Below are 20,423 nucleotides of genomic sequence, written 5' to 3'. Positions count from 1 at the left end.
TCTTTTCTCATTTTGTGTTTTAGGCTTTAGATGTCAGCAGGATCACACTCTCACCTTATAGAAACATGTTTTTGAACATCGCCTTGATTCGTTCTGCTTACTTAAAGTGCTGACAGTTTGTAGCATCTAGTTAATATCACTTATGGGGATTGTCATTACACTCCTGTAGGGCATAATGAACACCTTATGACGAGACCCTTTGGTTCATTCACCTTGTTTTTTATTAACTATGAAAGCCCTTGGATCTTCTAGGTAAACTTAAGAAACTTTGTATGTGATATTGGTGTACCATGTGACCCAGCCATATTACCCTTATAAAATACAGAAGATAAATTTTACACTACAGGTATTAACATTTTTTTTTTTACTTCAATAAATTTTTATTGAGATTTTCAAAGTTAAATGGGGTACAGAAAAAAAGAAAGGGGGACAAGTACAATTGAAGGAACAAAGAAAAGGGGGGGAACCCCCACGCTGGGGGGGAGGGGGGAAGTCACTTATTTGAAACAGCGATCTTATAACATGCACATTACTTTGAACAGCAAAAATAAGATATACACATTGGTCTTTCTTGTAGTACACCAAATGGGGACACATTAAAACCTAGGTAGCTCAAATAACACACAGGCAGAGCCTATTCATTAAGTTGGGGTTCCTCTATGAGGACTGCTGGAGAGGGAGAGGGTGAAAGATTTGAGGCTACCCGTGCTCTACCGGAGCCCTCTGTGACATATTCGTGCCAGTTAAACCATTTGAAAATTGGATTGGAGGCGGATGACGTATAGGGCACATCTGTTGTCTCCATCTCAAAACTATACTGGATTTTAGACCTGACCTTAGAGATGCTGGGGGGAGCAGGGGACTTCCAGTTCTGAGCTATTGCTGCTCTAGCGGCTATTAGTATGTGTCCCAATAGATAGCGCTTATAGCTAGGGATCACAGGCTGATATATATGTAGGAGGGCTACCCCTGGGTCAAGAGTGATAGAAACTCGCAGGACCTCCGAGATCAAGGCGGATACCTCTACCCAGAACGCCTGAATCACTGGGCATGTCCAAAAGACATGATAGACATCTGCTATCTGACCACATTGACGCCAGCAGAATTTAGACTGACTTGGCCATATCTTATGAAGGCGATCCGGGGTGAGATAGAGCCGATTGAGGAGCTTAACATGCATTTCGGTGTGATTAATGCATCTAGACATGTGGTGTGAGGATATAAAGATCTTTTCCCACTGCTGGGGAGTGAGAATCAGGCCAATATCTGCCTCCCAACGTGCTTGGGTTGCAGTCTTGGAGGGTGGGACCAGGGACTGGAAATAGCGGTACCAGAATGTTATTCCTCCCCTACTACCCGCCTTTGTTAGTCTATCTAGAACCTGAGCTGGTAATGTGGACAGAGCATGGGGGGTGGTATTAACATTTTTTAATTGACATACACCATATTTACTGACATAGCTTGTGCCATAAAAAATGGTATCAGAAATGAAATTCATAGCAATCCAGCAGATTTGTGGCCTCTGTATTCTGTTATGAAGCCCCCCATAGGGCTTGTTCTATAACATGGTGCAGAGAGCAATGATGTCCTGCAACCAATCAGATTTCAGCTTCCACTTGTCTGACTACACTAGACTGTTAAAGAGCTGACATCTGATTGGTTGCTATGGCTCACAGCAACTGCTCACTGCACCGTGTAATAAAATAAGCTCATAAACATAGAAGTACAAATATGAACTCAGCAACATACTTTAATATGTGACAGATGTAACATGTACAGGATGTGTGTGTGAATTATGTAACGTTAGCAGATACTTATCTGCTTTGTACCTAAAGCAATGGATTACTTAATGAAAACTAAATATTCAGAATGATAATAAGAACAACCTAATAGATGGGTGTTGTAAATGTAAAAGAGATATATGAAAGTTAGAAGATTGTATCTTTTCGTGGTGTACACACTAAGCCAAAAGCTGCGTCTCTAGGAACCAGGCAGAGGCGACACGTCACCAAGAACGAGCAGCTCTTTGGGGTCTTTTCAGTCTCTCCTCACTGGGCGGTGGTTATAGGTACCTCGGCCTTCCGTACAACCATCGAGCAATACTTGTCGGGAAGTCCCGCCATACTGCAAGGGAGCAAATACACTGACTTAAATAAAGCAGGGGGGATTAGATGGAAGATCGGTGATATATTACAGTGCTTTATGTGGTGAGGAAACTCTGATCAGTATTTACACCTTGACAAAGCTGAACCAGACTTACGCCATTTGTTTAATCTGACAACTGGAACAACGTTCTTCTGTAGTCTATCGAAATGTTTTCATGATTCATAAGGAATAAGCCACTCATATTAATGAATAATAATTTAAGACAAACCGTACAATGTAAATAAATACAATAAACATAATAATTAATATTGATTAAATAAAAATAACACTGAACATATGCTATTCTTTTTATATGCATAGCTGAGGTTCAAATTGAGGTTCTCTAGATGTTGGCCAGCAGACTGTACTGCTACCTAAAAGTAGAAGACCCTAGGTTATCACAGCAACTGAAATGAGGCTACGGGTACAGTCCTACAGAGTCGTGATAGGGCAGATGACCATAATGAGCAAACACACTTCCATGTTCTGCTATGATACAACTTCAATTGCGCCCGATTCTCTATGTTATACTCACCGCAGCTCCTCCAGCTTTTTCTGTTTAATTTCATCCAGACGCACTTTGCGCTGTCGGGCTTCCTCGGCCAGCTTCTTCCCCTCCTCGAAAAAGCCAATGCGTGCCATGACTTGCTGCTGTTCGTGCTCCCGCACCTGGCGTCTTAGCTGTGCCGCGTGCTTCATCAACTTACTGTTTTTTTCCTCCTGTTCCTTCAGTTGTCTCTCGGCCAGTTCGTGCTGAGCCCTGACATGGAAACATCCAACAGAGGACAATTAGATGGCCTGCACCAATGCTCTGTCACACCTGCTGTCATGTGGCTTGGAAAGATCCAACTCTCCCTACCTTAAAACTCTGTCAAATTCTACCCGCTCCCGCTGTGCCTGTACAGCCAGGAAGTGCTCCTTCTGGGCCACCTGCTCCAGACGTGTCTTCCTCAACATGGAATTCATTTCTGCCTGCTTCAGTGCCTCCTCTTTCTCTTTCTGCCGCCAGGATCTCTCTAAGGCTTCCTGGTTCCTTTTTGCTCGAAGAGCATCCTGGAACATAAGAAACATTAGCTGAAAAGGGGATTTCTTATATTTATGTTAAATCTTTTTTTCTTTAAGTCCATTGAGGAGACAGAGAAACAACAAAGAGGATCTCATCCTCCAATTACAGACACATTAAGACAACAAGGAACAAAACCAGAATGTAAAATGCGTTGCCGTCCAATGTGCCCCCTTGGACTTTGAGAAAAGGATTTCTTCGCCTCCCTGGTGATTGATGTATGTCACAGCTGTGGCATTGTCAGATTGAATTTTTATTGGTTTTCCCCTTAGAAGAGCTTGAGCCTTGACAAGAGTGTTTGAGATCGCTCTCAGTTCCATAAGATTGATTGGAAGTCCAGATTCCTGTTTGGTACAGCCCCTGAAGACGGCACTGAAAAATCACTACCCACCAGCCCCTACGTCTGTCGTTACAATTGTCCAGTGAATGGGCGACCCCTGGTGAGATTGTCTCTGCTGAGTCACCAAAATAGTGACAAATGCGTCTTTGAGGAAAACTTAGAGAACTGACTGGACAGGTGATAATTTGTTGCATAGGCTGCACAAAAGATAAAAGTGCCCTGTTACTATAGGCACTTTGAAAAACTAACAGGAGAAGCTCAGACCTTAGTAAGAATTTCTTGAAGTGCCCATCTTTATACCCTATGCTTCCAGTGTCTCTCAAAGAATTTAAGAGAAAGGGAGTATAAGTTCTTTAGACAATCACATGATTGTATTGTAAACTCACAACTGCTAAAGGCATCATGCTGGAGGAAAAAACCCTCTGTTAAACCAACCAGGGGGTAAATGTATGAATCTCCGGATTCTTCATCTCCGGCGTGTTCAGCCTCTTCAGCGCTTAAATTTAAAGCGGCGCTGCATTGTAAAGGGAATCCGGAGATTCATACATTTACCCTCAGGTCTATCTGTAATTTTGAAAGCATGTTCAATTATTGTGCAAGACAGTTTGGTGGATGGCAAAATGTCATTACCTCTTACAAGACTTCTCTAGTGCTGCACCTCAGCTATGGAATGCTATTCTCATAACCTTCAAAACTTGTCCATGAAATTTCTTTGGGAAAGCTACCATACCTCCTAACTGCTTTGTTTTCTGCCCATATCTACCATATGCCTCATAATGCCACATTCTTTATACTATATCCCTTAATCTAGTATTTTCTTTGATGCCATTCCCAAACAAATTATCTCTGTCCTGACCAAAACCAGCTGGGACCTGGTTTTGTGGCCTCTTTTAAAGAAAACCAACAGAGGTCAATTAGTAAAAGCATCTCTTTAACGTTGCCTGTTGTGTATTAGTTTCACACTAGCTTTAATATTATAACAATATAATCTACACGTCCAGCACATCCAATTTCTGTATTTCAAATGCATTTACAATAAAATAGTACATACCTGCTCTGCACGGTGGTCGACAGCCCTCTCCTGTAATGCTCGGAGACGGGCCACTTCCATTTCTTTCTCCTTTTTAATCCTTTTCTGCTCAGCTTCATATTCTGCCTCTCGAGCCTATAAATGGAAATAAATTCCTTCATTCTAGATTATTCCAGAAGTAGTGTAACTATAAACCCCAGCATGCCCACCCACAGACACCCCAATGCTTATCATTCCGCAAGAGCCTGAAACAGCTTCCTAGTCTAGTTTCTAGGGAGTGTGAAAAGCTCATCATTTAGTACAATTGCTTGTATTCTCTTCCCCAGAATCCTTGTATATGCTCCCAGAGCCCTCCTGTCAATCTTACTGAGTTATTAAAGTCAATTAAAATAGCTTGGGGTGTTGCCTAGTGAACAGGTGTATGTGAATATGGTGCGGACCCTTTGTGACGCCTTATAAATAAAAGATAATAATAACGAATGATGATGAGCAGGCCAAGAGGTGGTAGAGACAACCTCTCGAGTTTGCACAAAGAAATAACGTAACACTTTGTCTAGTATATATGTTACACCGTGCTAAACACAATTGTGCACAGAATATTTTTGCAATTGGAGTTTAACTCTTAACTCTATGGGGTGAACATATCAAGCTGTGAGTTTCTGGCGGGTTTGAAAGTGGAGATGTTGCCCATAGCAACCCATCAGATTCTAGATGTCATTTTGTAGAATGTACTAAATAAATGATAACTAGAATCTGAATGGTTGCTATAGGCAACTTCTTCACTTTTCAAACCCGCCTGAAACTCACAGCTTGATACATTCAACCCCTAGATGTTATTAGGGAGTGAGAGCAGAGTCTCTGGCCTCCCCTAGTACCATTTTCTGTTTGTTGTACTCCAAGACATTCAGATCCGCCAGCTTCTCCTGTTCCTTCCTCGCTATCTTCTTCTTCTCGTTCTCCGAGTTAATACGTTTGATTTCTTCCTGGATCACAAGTTGCTCTTTTCTCCTATTCTCCATATCCTGGTGGGGTAAAAGCAGGATCAAAGAAAGATGAGAGAAAAAGATATAGCCAAGACATCTGATATATCAATGCAAATGTTATACACTACTTTGTTTTACAGTGATGTGAAGCATTTAAATCACTTTTCTACACAACATGTTACCATTAATATTTTCGCATTCACTTACTGTTATGTCTAATCAATTACAGAACTCTCAGCATTAATATTTCTGAATGTTACCAGATATTTTGCCAAAATGAAACCCTCCCCCTGGACACACACACAGCTTACTAACACGGCAACTTTGGGAAGAGGATCGAGAAATGATGAAAAAAGATATCTTTCTGCCGGCCATTCCACAGTCTATGTACCTTGTAATCTTCCATCTGAAGCTCGTCCAGATATTGAAGCATCTGCTGAGCTTCTTGTTCCCTCTGTTCCTCCTCCAGGATCCTGGACTCCTGGTTTTCGCCTATCTGTTGTATGATATGAAGTTTCCCTCTGTGGAAAGGAAGAAGACACATAGGGCTAGATTTACTAAGCTGCGGGTTTGAAAAAGTGGGGATGTTGCCTATAGCAACCAATCAGATTCTAGATATCATTTTGTAGAAGGTACTAAATAAAAGAAAGCTAGAATCTGATTGGTTGCTATAGGCAACATCCCTACTTTTTCAAACCCGCAGATTAGTAAATCTAGCCCATAGTGTTTATTGGATAAAAATGGAACTATTGCCAGCTAGAAATGATAGGATCTTGTCATTCAGCACCAGCACCAACCAACATGATAAGAGATCAGTTTAACCACACACTTAATAGGTGAAATTGAACCAGTCCTATCAGTTGAGCTTGGGCTGAAGAGAGCCATCTATCTTCCTACCGCATTTACCAACATGTCCGATAATGATCCGATCTATGACAATCCCATTATTCTTGGCACACAATATTGTGCTTGATTCGTAGGGGCAGTCGTAGGCTATGTATAGTAATGGTGTGCGGAGGATGTTCCGATGCAGATGCGGGCGATTAAAGCGTTGAGCTTCTCGTAAGTACGCTTGTTATAACCGAAACACTTGCACCAGCTACAGGGAAAGTGCCGACTGATAGTGATCACTGTCACAACATAATTTTTGTTTTAAAAACTACACATATGTGTGCCACTCGACAGCACAGAACATGTGTATGCAAGTAAGACAGACTATAAAACGCATTGTATGTACAGTACGCATTAAGAAAATCTTGAATTCTGAATGTAATGTTTAAGAAAAAAAAATAAAATTCTTACCAACCATATTTTTGTTAATGACTATACTGTTTAATTTATTTTCTAATATATTGTTTTTGGGATGTGTTCTGATATGACCTGTTGCACATATACATGGGAGTATACTGCTCTCTGTTCTGTATGTCTACATACGGCAAGTAACAGTTAGCCAGAGAGTACTAACGCCAATGTTCACATTAAAATGCATCCTGAGAGGGGGGGGCGTGGCTTGGCGGCCATTCGAGTCGGACGCGTTGGGAGTGAGCTCCTGCTCCAAACAATACAGAACCCCTCGGTGTCCAATACTGGGGTGTGCTCACGGTCCACACGTGGGCGGAGCTGTTCCACGGAGCATCCAGGTGACGGTCTGAGCCGTCAAACACCCGAGGCTCTGCCCTGCCTTTGATGCCCGGGAGTGCGGCCTAGCCCTCCTCGTGTCTTCTGAAGACTGATCACCGCCACCAATCTAGCCAAAGCTTACCTCTCCGGCAGGTGTCCAGCAGCTCCGGTTAGTCGGGGGTCCAGGCGGAGTCCTTCTCGGCGGGACAGCTCTGCAGGCGCAGCTGCTGATATTTGTAAGCAGAAGGAGGGATCCTCCAGCGCTGCACTGAAACACGGAGGTGAGGCTGTGGGTGGTCGCGGTGGCGCTGCTGGGAATGCCAGGGTCTGTCGGCTCTCCTGATCCAACGGGGCAAACCAAGCCATCTGCCTGCTAGCGCCTCAGCACCTGCCACAACACAGACCAGAATTTGATTCCAGACGCTGTCACTTTGGCCTCAAGGTACAAGTTAACTAATTATATATATTGTCTGGCTGAGGGAGGTGAGTCCTCCACAGATAGCAGCTTTGAAATACAGATCCACAGAAAGAATAGTTTCACCTGCAATCAGGCCTCTCTCAGTGGAAACATTTACTCTGATGTAGCAACACTGACATCTAGTGGCAGTTTCCCGTTACTACATTACCCATCCAAATCTACAAGTACATAAATTCTTCAAGTCTGTTATATGGAAGTTAGCTCTCTGGCCAGACAGGGGCGCACTGGACACACTGTAATATTCCTTTAAACAGACTGCGGGCCGCGTTCTGCGGGATGGCTGCCTAGACCAATCATGAGGAGACGCAGATAGCGGCAATCTTACCACAACAGTATGTACTACCTGCAATGATTATTATACTTTGAACAAGTCGCTGAACACGCTTAGGATCGCCTTGATGGGCAAAGACCGAAAAAGCTCGGCCAAGAAAAACCATAAAAAACCCCAGGAGACCCCTCAACGTTCCGATCTTCGCTCATATCTACAAATTCCTGTGGCCGCGGAAGAACCAGAGATGACATCTCCTTCTGCTGCTTCTGGCTCAACATCACCTGACACACGCCAGGATGACACAAACCGTCAGAAGGGGAATGGGGTAGCAGACCAACAGGATCTGTCTCAGGTCCTACAAATGCTTAAGTCCCTCCCGACTAAGCAAGAGCTACCCTCCAAAAAAGATTTTGAAGCACTGGAAGCAAAATTGCAAGAGATTGTCCACCAAGAAGTGGCCACACTGCAAGCAGACATCGCCCACCTTGGCCATCGCCTGGTGGCCCTTGAAGAACACAAGGAAAAGGGAGATGAACGTGTTACAGCTCTAGAAAAGACGGTGGCGGAACAAGCTAAGGCTCTGCAAGGATTCCAGCAAAAGATAGATGATTTAGATAATCGGGGTCGTCGGAACAACTTACGAATACGGGGTTTGCCGGAGGATGTCCCCCCACAGGGCCTGATAGACGCTTTGACAAAGGTGTTCAATGAGGTTCTGGAATTACCATCAGACAATACAATTGTATTTGACAGAGCGCATAGGGCACTACGCCCAAGGGGGGCCCCAACGGAAAGGCCTAGAGATGTTATATGCCGACTCCATTACTACACGCAGAAGGATGAGATTGTACGCAAGCTAAGGGGTCTCCAAGGATTGGAGTTCAACGGTCAGGAAATCCACATATTCCAAGACCTCTCCTGGCAAACTCTACAATTTCGGAGGCAGCTTAAACCCCTCACGGAGGAGCTCCGGAAAAAATCAATTAAGTACAGATGGGGCTTTCCGCTCCAACTGCAAGTTACACATGAGGGAAAGTCAGCAGTCCTCAGGATTCCGCCGGACTTGCCGGACTTCTGCTCCACTTTGAGCATTCCACTAATTGCTCTAGCTGAATGGCAGGAATCCCATCAACGTCTATACCCGGTAATGGAGGCACAACACGACGATAGATTCCACCTTTCAAGTAGATCTAAACGGTCACCGCAAAAGCGTTTGAATCAGCAGGCGCAAGGGAACACTTGATTATGCACAACTGAGTGCGAATATCCACTCCTCGGAGGAAGACCTCTCCTAAGACCCTGCTGAAGGCCTTCTATTGTAGATTGTTTTCCTTGGGCGAGAATATCCTCAATATTCTTATTTTATTTTTGTCTATTTAATATTCTTCATCCCTAATGTGCTATTCTAAACTGCTGATGACCATTATTGATCTGTTTAGCCCATCATCATTTTTCTAAAGTTCTCTAAAGTTTTCTACTGTTATATTGTTCAAGTATTTTCGATAAGCTATGTGTTCATGCTTAATGTTTCACAAAATTAGATTTGTTAGTGCATATGTGTAATGTAGGTTCTGCGCCTCTCTGCTGGGCGGGGGCCTGGGTTGAGATCACCCAGGGCTCAGCTGGGGGTGAGGTGCGGAACATTTATTTATGTTTGTTTGATTGTCGCGGTTTGCTGTTCTCCTCAGGGCCCTAAGACCGAGTGTTATATTCCGGGTCATGTCTGGACCATGGTCCTACATGGACTGCCGGAACGGTCTTATAAACGTGCCAAAGATTCTTAGTTCTTTGTTGATACTGATACTTCAGTTTAAACATTTATGGCTTCCTGACCCTCTTCCCTTCCCCCTTATCCCTACCTTTTCTAACCTTCCCCAACTACAATCTACTTACGGGTTCATACCTCTTTCCCCTTTGTGGTGGTACACATGTAATCACTTAGAACTGCTTGGTAATGGTGGGTAGACTCAAATGTGTTACCCTTAATGTCAAGGGTTTGAATATCCCCGAAAAACGGTCCCGTTTATTGCGCGACCTCATAGCTAAAAAAATTGATGTAGCCTTCATACAGGAAACTCATTTTAAACAAGGTTTTGTTCCAAGGTTGCACAGTCGCCAGTTCCCGTATGTCTTCACAAGTGACAATGCAGGAAACAAGTCCTTGGGAGTGGCAATTCTCATGTCTAGTCGTCTACCTGTTCAGAATATAGACCCACATATATTACAAGAAGGCAGAGGTCTGGCAGTGACATGTACAATCTTTTCCCAAATGTATACGTTTGTTAACATCTATGGTCCGAATTCTAATCAACCTCTATTTCTAGAAAAGCTACTGGATAAAGTGGAATCGATAAAGAAGGGCATCACCATAACAGGCGGAGATTTCAACTGGGTTCTGCATCCACCGACGGACTCATCTTCAGGATCTGCTAGATTGGCCGGTAAGCTGTATCGAAGGGTGAGACGTACTTTGCACGAACACCAGCTGGTCGACACATGGCGTCTTAAACATCCCACAGACCGTGACTATACTTTCTTCTCGCACCCACATAATACATATTCGAGACTGGACTATTTCTTTCTCACCCACAACCATTTGCCCATGATATCAGAAGTAGCTATAGGCCAGATTACATGGTCTGACCATGCGCCGGTGTATCTGACGCTCTCTATTTCCAGAACAGGTAGTAGACCTTTCACCTGGAGGTTAAACGAGCTCTTAATCCAGGAAGCGCATAACAAGACAGTGATAGAAGAGGCCATTGCGGACTATGTCCAGACTAATGACACCCCTGACATTTCGAAGATTTCTCTATGGGAAGCTCATAAATGCGTTATACGAGGTAAACTTATCCAAATGGGTGCGATCAGAAAGCGAGAAAGAATAGCATATAGGGATTCACTCCTAGAAAAAATCAAGACACTAGAAATGCGACACAAATCTTTCTTAGATCCCTCTGTTATGACAGAATTGACAGAAACCAGGAAGACTCTGAACCAATTAATGTCAGATAAAATTAAACATGACCTACGTAGATGTCAGAACCAGTTTTATCAATGGGGAGATAAACCAGGGAAGCTTCTGGCTCGTGCACTGCGCAAACAGAGAGCCCAACTATATATTCCTCAGATTAAGACAGACGCAGGGTCCACACTAGTTCACACCACTGATATTGCTGGGGCGTTCCAGACCTATTACACTAAGCTTTACAATTTGTTCGACACGCTGAACACAGCTAACCACCCGACCAAACAGGCTCGCATAGCAGAATACCTTAAGCGCATAGATTTTCCCACATTAGATGAGGATGCCGTACAATTATTAGAAGAACCCTTTAAGATCGAGGAACTGGAAGAGGCGATCAAGACGACACCATCAGGGAAAAGCCCGGGGCCGGATGGTTTCACCATTCTTTACTACAAAACTTTCAAAGCACAGCTAGCCCCTCTCTTGCTGCAGGCCTTTAACTCTATTTCTGCCCAGAAACACTTTTCCCCTCAAACGCTAGCTGCTCAGATTACCGTATTGCCAAAAGAAGGGAAAGATCCAGCTTCATGTGCTAGTTATAGGCCCATCTCTCTACTTAATGGGGACATTAAGCTTTACGCTAAGCTGATAGCAAATAGATTAAAACCATATTTGACCCAAATCATCCACTCTGACCAGGTGGGGTTTGTTCCAGGGAGGGAGGCGAGGGACAACACCACTAAGATAATCAATTTAGTACAATATGCGCATACTGCCAATATCCCAACAGTTTTACTATCCACAGATGCCGAAAAGGCATTTGACAGAGTAGACTGGGAATTTATGAAAGGGGTACTTAGTCACATGGGCTTAGGCCCTCGGAGTATGGCTCGAATTGCCGCCTTGTATACGCAGCCAACTGCAAGGGTCAGAGTAAATGGGGAACTATCAGAACCCATTATAATATCTAACGGTACCAGACAGGGATGTCCTCTGTCTCCTCTGATCTTTATCTTGTGTATGGAAGCATTGGCCCGCTCTATCCGGGCAAACCCTGATATCTCTGGTCTACAGATGGAGGACAAAAGCTTTAAATTGGCCCTCTTCGCGGATGACCTCCTGGCAATCCTCACTAACCCTGTGGTTTCGATCCCTAATTTACTATCAGAATTTCAGCAATATGGTGAGCTATCTGGCTTTAAAATTAACTACTCAAAATCGGTAGCTCTCAACATCTCTGCGCCCGAGGCCGTAGTTGAAGGCCTGAAGCCAGCATTCTCATTCACGTGGCATCCATCACGACTTAAATATTTGGGGGTGTTTATCAACAAAGACAACGCAAAGATTTTTGAAGACAATTTTACTCCTATCACAAGCTCAATTTGTAGGGATTTGAGAAACTGGTGCCCAAAAGGCTTTTCCCTGATAGGCAGAGTCAATGTGGTTAAAATGAATGTATTACCACGGATCCTCTACTTGCTTCAAACGCTCCCCATACACCTCCCCACTTACTGGTTTAAGATGCTACATAAAGCAGTCAGGGATTTTGTGTGGAAGGGTAGACGCCCCCGGTTTAAACATGATACACTTTATATGCGCAAGCACGCTGGGGGACTACAACTCCCCAACTTTGCATTATACTACGATGCGGCTATGTTAAATAGGGTGGTGGACTGGACGAGACAGAGACTGGACAAACAGTGGGTCTGGATCGAGAGCTACGTTGTAGGCAAGGCACTTCAATTTTCAACATGGCTGCACCCACTCCCTAAAGTCATTCACCCGACTGTTACACCAACTCTGGCTAGATGGGCCAGATTGCGCTCGGTTCCCCACATTTCCTCACGACACTCGCCTTTGACCCCGATATTTGACAACCCGGGGTTTCCCCCAGGACTTGCTAGACAGACGTTCAGACATTGGATTGGGGCGGGGCTCCGCAGGGTTGGCCAGCTGGTGGACGCGTCTGGGGTCTTGCCTTTCGCCGATCTCCAATCTAAATGGAAACTTCCGAATGCGGAGATTTGGAGATACATACAGCTCCGCCATTTTCTCGGATCCTTGGAGGTACGGGAGTCTGTGGGGCGGCCGCTTACACAGTTTGAATCTTTATGTACCTCTCCGCTATATCCTAGACATACTCTATCTCTCATCTATAGTAATCTTATTGAATACACCTTTAATAAACAACCCACCTTCATACGACACTGGGAGAGGGAGCTGACTTGCTCGATATCCGAACAAGATTGGAAAGATATCTTCTTACGCACCCAGTCGAGCTCGGTCAGTATACGGGTGGTGGAAACACAGTATAAGGTGATGACTAGATGGTATAGATGTCCTAGCTTGCTGGCTAGGATGGTTCCTGGGATGTCGAACGTGTGCTGGCGATGTATGTCGGCGCCGGGCACTCCGTTACATATATGGTGGGACTGCATAGCTCTTAGAACTTTTTGGGACGCAGTCCTTCTAATTACTAAAGAAATTACGGGCGTTGAGCCACCTAATTGCCCCAAATACTGGTTATTGAATTATAATAAAATGACAATCTCTAAATACAAAAAATCAACAATTAAAAACCTTAGCAACGCGGCAAAGGCCGTGATTCCAGTACATTGGAGATCCCCGAATATCCCTACCATTAGAGAGTGGTTTGCCCGAATAGAATCCTATAGAATAATGGACGACATACTCTATTCCTCAAAAGACAAATACAGGGAATATCATTACATATGGTTTGAGTGGCTCGAATTCAAGGATTCACCACTATATTCTCAGTGGAATAAATGAACCCCCCTTACTCTCTCTCCCCCCCTCCCGCTCTACCTTTCTCTCCCTCTCTCTATCCCTCTTTGTCTTTCCCCCATCCCTACATGATGTATTATTGAATACTAAATGGTACTATATTGTTATGCTGAACTATTGTTGAATCGTGTTCATGTATATATGTCTTTACGTAATATTTTTGAATATCCTTAATGCATTGTTCTATACAAAATAGATATGTTTGTAAAAGCTGTTCAATCTTTCAATAAAAAAGAGATTTACAAAAAAAAAAAATGCATCCTGAGATTCTCTTTGATTTGAATACAGACAGAAACCCACTCATGTTTTGCACTCTTTCTTTAACCGCAAGTTGCGTGCAGACTTTACTCAAGCCCACAGTGTGTGGCCAGTAAGATTTTCAGTAGTCTCAGTGTCTGACTAGAACGGAACTTCTAAGCGTAATAATTATTAACACTACCTGATCTTCTCTTGTTTCCTCTTCTCCTCAATCTCTTCCTGCATCTTGATGGCTTTCTGCCGTTCCACCTCCATCATCTGGTCCAGCCTCTTGTGCTCTTCCTCCAGCTCCTGGCAGATCACTTTCTTCTCCAGAAGTTGGGCATCACAGATGGCATAGCACTTGGCATTCAGAATCATCTGTTGGTGGTAGCAGTTGTATTTTAAAGAGATAAGTTGGGACCGATATAATAATAAACGAGGAAATGCAGAAACGAACATTAAAATGAGAAGAATAGATTAGCGGTAGGCCTGTCTCTAAAAGGAAAGTATACTGTCGATTTTGAAACTGGACAAAAGTCTGAAAGAACCATCGTCATTTATTTATATAGCGCCACCGATTCCACAGCGCTGTACAGAGAACTCATTCACATCAGTCCCTGCCCCATTGGAACTTGCAGTCTAAACTCCCTAACATACACACACATAGCTCGAGAGAGAACGTTCAGTTATCTTAAGTTACAAAGATTCTAAAAGTGTCAGCATTCTGTACACGCACCTCGTTCAGTTTTTTTATTTCATCTTCCTGCTCCATACGCATGGCGTTGGCTCTCTGAAGGAGATACTGCGCCCTCTGCTGGGCTTCTTCCTCCAGGTCGCTCAGCTTCTCGTTTTTCTTCCGAAGCATCTCCTTTTGTTTCATTAAGGTCTTACGCTCATTAACCGCTTCCTGACATTGAGTAGACAAAGTTTATGGTCAGTCATAGGGTAAATTTGAACAGGACTTGTCCTTTAATACCCGGACAGTGCTAAGGAAAATATTTAGTATATATCATTTCTAAGTTGAACGATTAAACAGTCTCTATAAAGTGCTGCATAATATATTGGAGCTATATAAGGATACTCATTGCTCAATGATTACTTATAATTCATTACTCAAAGGGTTATTCTGCTGGATAGGAATGGCTAAATTGCATATTGTCTCTGGGAGTTAACTTTAAGATCTCCCTAACAATTCCCATTATTACAGTAAAGCATCCATTAGAAATGTGTAACTAACATATGCCTTTTAATGTGCTATAATGTGCTGTATGATTTTCGAGAAGGGATTCTTACAATGGTGGCCTCCTTCTCCTCTTTCAAGTACTGCATTGCCTTCTCACGTTCCTCTTTGGTCGGGACACGTGCAGCTGACCTGATGCGGATGAAATCCTGGGGACTCATGATTAGGGACAAACCGGAGGGGTCCTCTTTGGGCACACTACAAATGAGGAAAATATTATCTATGTTACATACAGTCATGGACAGAATCCAGGTGACTCTACAGGCAAGGACACAACCTGCAAATCAAGGATCCTTGTTGTCCTACGAAATGGCCCTGAGTACGTTGTGCGAATGCTGCGTATCATCAGGAGGAAATACAACTTTTATAAGTAGCATGTCCAACTTTGTACCTCGACCCAATAACTATCTCAGTCCTAGGGGTATATTTACTAACCTGCAGGGTTTGAAAAAGTGGAGATGTTGCCTATAGCAACCAGTCAGATTCTAGCTGTCGTTTTGTAGAATGTACTAAATAAATGATAACTAGAATCTGATTGGTTGCTATAGGCAACATCTCCACTTATCCAAACCCGCAGTTTAGTAAATATATCCCCTTGTGTGAATTACTCTTCTTCTGTATTGTTATGCTCAGGGGAGCTAAGTGAATTCATTTTGATGGAAATATTATGTTGCACTAATTGGGTTGAAGTAACTAGAGAAAGTATATTTTTTCTCATTAGTAGCCCATATAACAATTATTTGTGTCAAATATTAAGTAAGACAGTTATTCCTGGTGAAACTGGCAGATCACCAAAATGAAAAAATGATTTTGCTCATTAAGAGACAAAATCCCGTCTGGAGTATGAAGAGATTATATAATCTCCACTGCAAAAGTAATCCTCGCCCTAACTATCAGAAGAAAATAAAAAATATTGCAGATGACCTCCATCTTGTTCAAATAAAATTAAGTTGTAGCTGGAACCTTTGTACTGAAAATCAATCCTGCCGTAGTTCAGGCTTAAGCGGCATCTACTAAGGTTTATGTCAGATCTACTTTTGTGAAAACACAAAGGGCTAGATTTACTAAGCTGCGGGTTTGAAAAAGTGGCGATGTTGCCTATAGCAACCAATCAGATTCTAGCTGTCATTTACTTAGTACCTTCTACAAAATGACAGCTAGAATCTGATTGGTTGCTATAGGCAACATCCCCACTTTTTCTAACCCGCAGCTTAGTAAATCTAGCTCCAAAGGAACAGACAACTAGAAGCACCTTTCCTGTAACTACAATCACGTGGCACTTACATGAGGTCCCGAATCAAGTCGCTGGTGATAATTCGGATAGTTTCGGGTTTGTGGCCCCTCGTCGGTGCCGACACTGTCTTACGCCGCCCATTCTCGACCTTCTGCACAATGGGAGCTTCGTCTTTTGGGAGTTTCTTATGTGAAAGCAGACAAGCCGCGTTTTAATGCATTTATCTGGAATTTAGCAAATCAATTCTTCCTGCTAACTGCTCGGGAGCAATCACAAGGGGCCATATTAACAAATCAAAGCTAATCTGTGTCAGATCTTACTGGGAAGGTTACAGGCCTATCACCAGATGTTAATAAATAGAATCCATAGTATTGTGACATGACTAGAAGAAATGTAAAGGATAACATCATTTTTCTTTACAATTTTGTATTATTTAAGGAGTTCTTTGCAACTACAGCTCAGAGGCTTTTATGCTGAACCTGGGATATGCAGAAGAAGGGCGGAGTCAGGATATATACAAGGCTACATATGTGTTCACTGCTTAATGCAGGAGAGACCTTAGTTGGCTTCCAGCTTCTGCCAGTAAGGGGGTGCATTGTAGGTCGGTTGGTCAGCAATGGGGCTCACTAGACTCACCTTCACGCCAAACAGACTCTCGTCAATTTCTGAGCTCAAAGCTTTAGTTCGGTATCTCCAGGCCTTTGACCGCTGGGAGCCGTGTGAGCCGGAGCTGAAAGACCCTACATCACTTTCTGGCTGTGGACAAATTAGCACATAAAAGGTTTAGTGACAAGAAGGGCACGAGGAGACAGATTGACGTGCTTACAAGCAGCATTCTGATGACTATTGTTACGGTTTGGATAAAACTTTCCACTGGTCGGTGAAGACTTGGGCGTTGCACTGCACTATGATTTGGGGGTGTCATTAGCTATGAATACACAGAGGTACCATGTATTTTTGGGTTTAGGCACATATTTGCCCAAAATATACAGATACATGCCCATATTGCCCTTTAAAGAGTTTCAATGTGACCATTTGTGAGATTGTAGGCTAGATATTAGATAGATATGTAATAGATAGGAGACATATAGATATGAGATAGATAGATAGATAGATATGTGATAGATAGGAGACATATAGATGATAGATAGATAGATAGATAGATAGATAGATAGATATATATGTGATAGATAATAGACATATAGATATGAGATAGATAGATAGTAGACATATATATATGAGATAGAAAGGAGACAGATAGATATGAGATAGATAGATAGATAGGAGACATATATATATATATATATATATATTAGATAGATAGTAGACATATATATATGAGATAGAAAGGAGACAGATAGATATTAGATAGATAGATAGATAGTAGACATATATATATGAGATAGAAAGGAGACAGATAGATATGAGATAGATAGATAGTAGACATGTATATATGAGATAGAAAGGAGACAGATATGAGATAGATAGATAGATAGATAGTAGACATATATATATGAGATAGAAAGGAGACAGATATGAGATAGATAGATAGATAGTAGACATATATATATGAGATAGAAAGGAGACAGATATGAGATAGATAGATAGATAGATAGTAGACATATATATATGAGATAGAAAGGAGACTGATATGAGATAGATAGATAGATAGTAGACATATATATATGAGATAGATAGATAGATAGTAGACATATATATATGAGATAGAAAGGAGACAGATAGATATGAGATAGATAGATAGATAGGAGACATATATATATATGAGATAGATAGATAGTAGACATATATATATGAGATAGAAAGGAGACAGATAGATATTAGATAGATAGATAGATAGTAGACATATATATATGAGATAGAAAGGAGACAGATAGATATGAGATAGATAGATAGTAGACATATATATATGAGATAGATAGATAGATAGTAGACATATATATATGAGATAGAAAGGAGACTGATATGAGATAGATAGATAGATAGTAGACATATATATATGAGATAGAAAGGAGACTGATAGATATGAGATAGATAGATAGATAGATAGATAGATAGATAGATATGTGATAGATAGGAGTCAGATAAATATTAGATAGATATGTGATAAATAGGAGACAAATAGACATGTGATATATAGATAGTAGACAGATATATGATAGATAGATAGATATGACATACTTACCAACTTTGAATAGTTGGTTTCTGGGAGCCTGTCATGGGAGGTGGCCGTGATGGGGGTGGGGCTCCAAAATGCTCGTCATTTTGGTCCTGCCCCTGTGATGTCATGACGCAAAACATGACATTTGACAGCGGGGGCGGGGCCAAACGCCACGATTCACCGAGAATCGCGGCGTTTGGGAGCTAATTCTGCCCACTTCACTAGGAAGTGGGGCACTTTCTAGTGAAGTGGGCAGATCCGGGAGATTGCCACAGTCTCCCGGGAGTCCGTGAGACTCTCGCAAAATGCGGGAGTCTCCCGGACATTCCGCAAGAGTTGACAAGTATGAGATATTAGATAGATAGAAGACAGATAGATAGGAGACATATACATATGATATAGAGAGATGTGAGATAGATAGGAGATAGATAATCAGATAACTATAGATCTGTATTTAAACATAGAATAATGAGTCGTTTTTATACTTTGAGTTTACAGTAAAAAATGGTAAATTACCGTATCTTTACTCTACATAAAGATTTCGGCAATTATTATGATTTACAAAGAAATAAAAGTGTAACATTATTTTTATTATATATTTATATCGTATATTACTGGATAAAAAAGTATATTATATTACAGTATATTCTAGTATATAACAGTAAATGATCTTATATTACAGTGTATTATGCTACAGTATATCATATTACAGCATATTCTAATATATTACAGTACATTATACTACAGGATATTACAATATAGTATATTATACTCTCACCATGTCTGTACTGTGCAGGATACACTGTCATATGTTGTAGTGATCACTTGTTGTCACAGTAACCACCACTTCCACCTCTCTCACTGGTCTCCATAACACCCAGACAGTAACAGGAAGTGGTGTCACTCTGAGCCACTTCCCCACAGAGAGGAATGTGAGCATGTGAATACATTGTATACAGAGTGTATAGAACTGTGTGACCTAACCCCTATACACCACCATACAGCAGTAATGTCCCACACACATCACAGCAATGTATACCTGCAGAATATATCACAGAGCAATGTTCTGCAGATCTCTAGAGAGGTCAGTAATGTAATAATCTGCAAAATATATCACTATGCATCTGTCGGGGTAGATGGGACAGAGCAATGTTCTGCAGATCTCTAGAGAGGTCAGTAATGTAATAATCTGCAGAATATATCACTATGTATCTGTCAGGGGGTAGATGGGACAGAGCAATGTTCTGCAGATCTCGAGAGATCAGTAATGTAATAATCTGCAGAATATATCTAGAGAGGTCAGTAATGTAATAATCTGCAGAATATATCACTATGTATCTGTTTGGGGGGTAGATGGAACAGAGCAATGTTCTGCAGATCTCTAGAAAGGTCAGTAATGTAATAATCTGCAGAATATATCACTATGTATCTGTCAGGGTAGATGGGACAGAGCAATGTTCTGCAGATCTCTAGAGAGGTCAGTAATGTAATAATCTACATCTGTCAGGGGGTAGATGGGACAGAGCAATGTTCTGCAGATCTCTAGAGAGGTCAGTAATGTAATAATCTGCAGAATATATCACTATGTATCTGTCTGGGGGTAGATGGGACAGAGCAATGTTCTGCAGATCTCTAGAGAGGTCAGTAATGTAATAATCTGCAGAATATATCACTGTATCTGTCTGGGGGTAGATGGGACAGAGCAATGTTCTGCAGATCTATAGAGAGGTCAGTAATGTAATAATCTGCAGGATATATGACTATGTATCTGTCTGGGGTGCTGTTGACTTTATAATACAAGCACAGATAAGTCACATTTGCAGAAAT

At 42.0% G+C, this 20,423-nt stretch overlaps 2 protein-coding genes across 3 annotated transcripts in view; one reads left to right on the top strand and one right to left on the bottom strand.

The window, feature by feature from the left end:
* PRUNE1 (prune exopolyphosphatase 1) overlaps positions 1–20,423 on the top strand; it is a 260,920-nt gene that overhangs the window by 10,701 nt on the left and 229,796 nt on the right. The window lies entirely within an intron of this gene.
* On the bottom strand, positions 364–19,547 carry CFAP45 (cilia and flagella associated protein 45). The gene is made up of 12 exons (XM_075192044.1): positions 19,375–19,547; positions 17,054–17,173; positions 16,468–16,601; positions 15,237–15,381; positions 14,680–14,850; positions 14,143–14,321; positions 5,953–6,082; positions 5,454–5,600; positions 4,600–4,713; positions 3,005–3,198; positions 2,681–2,905; positions 364–2,124 (listed from the first exon to the last, which is right to left on the bottom strand). The coding sequence occupies exons 1-12, from the start codon at positions 19,375–19,377 to the stop codon at positions 2,049–2,051; spliced, it is 1,638 nt and encodes a 545-aa protein (XP_075048145.1). The 5' UTR covers positions 19,378–19,547; the 3' UTR covers positions 364–2,048.

The sequence above is a fragment of the Mixophyes fleayi genome, chromosome 12 (genome assembly GCF_038048845.1).
Source record: "Mixophyes fleayi isolate aMixFle1 chromosome 12, aMixFle1.hap1, whole genome shotgun sequence".
In the NCBI taxonomy this organism is placed as follows: Eukaryota; Metazoa; Chordata; class Amphibia; order Anura; family Limnodynastidae; genus Mixophyes; species Mixophyes fleayi.
The sequence above is the reverse complement of the archived record's forward strand: the minus strand, read 5'-3'. Positions and strand labels throughout refer to the sequence as shown.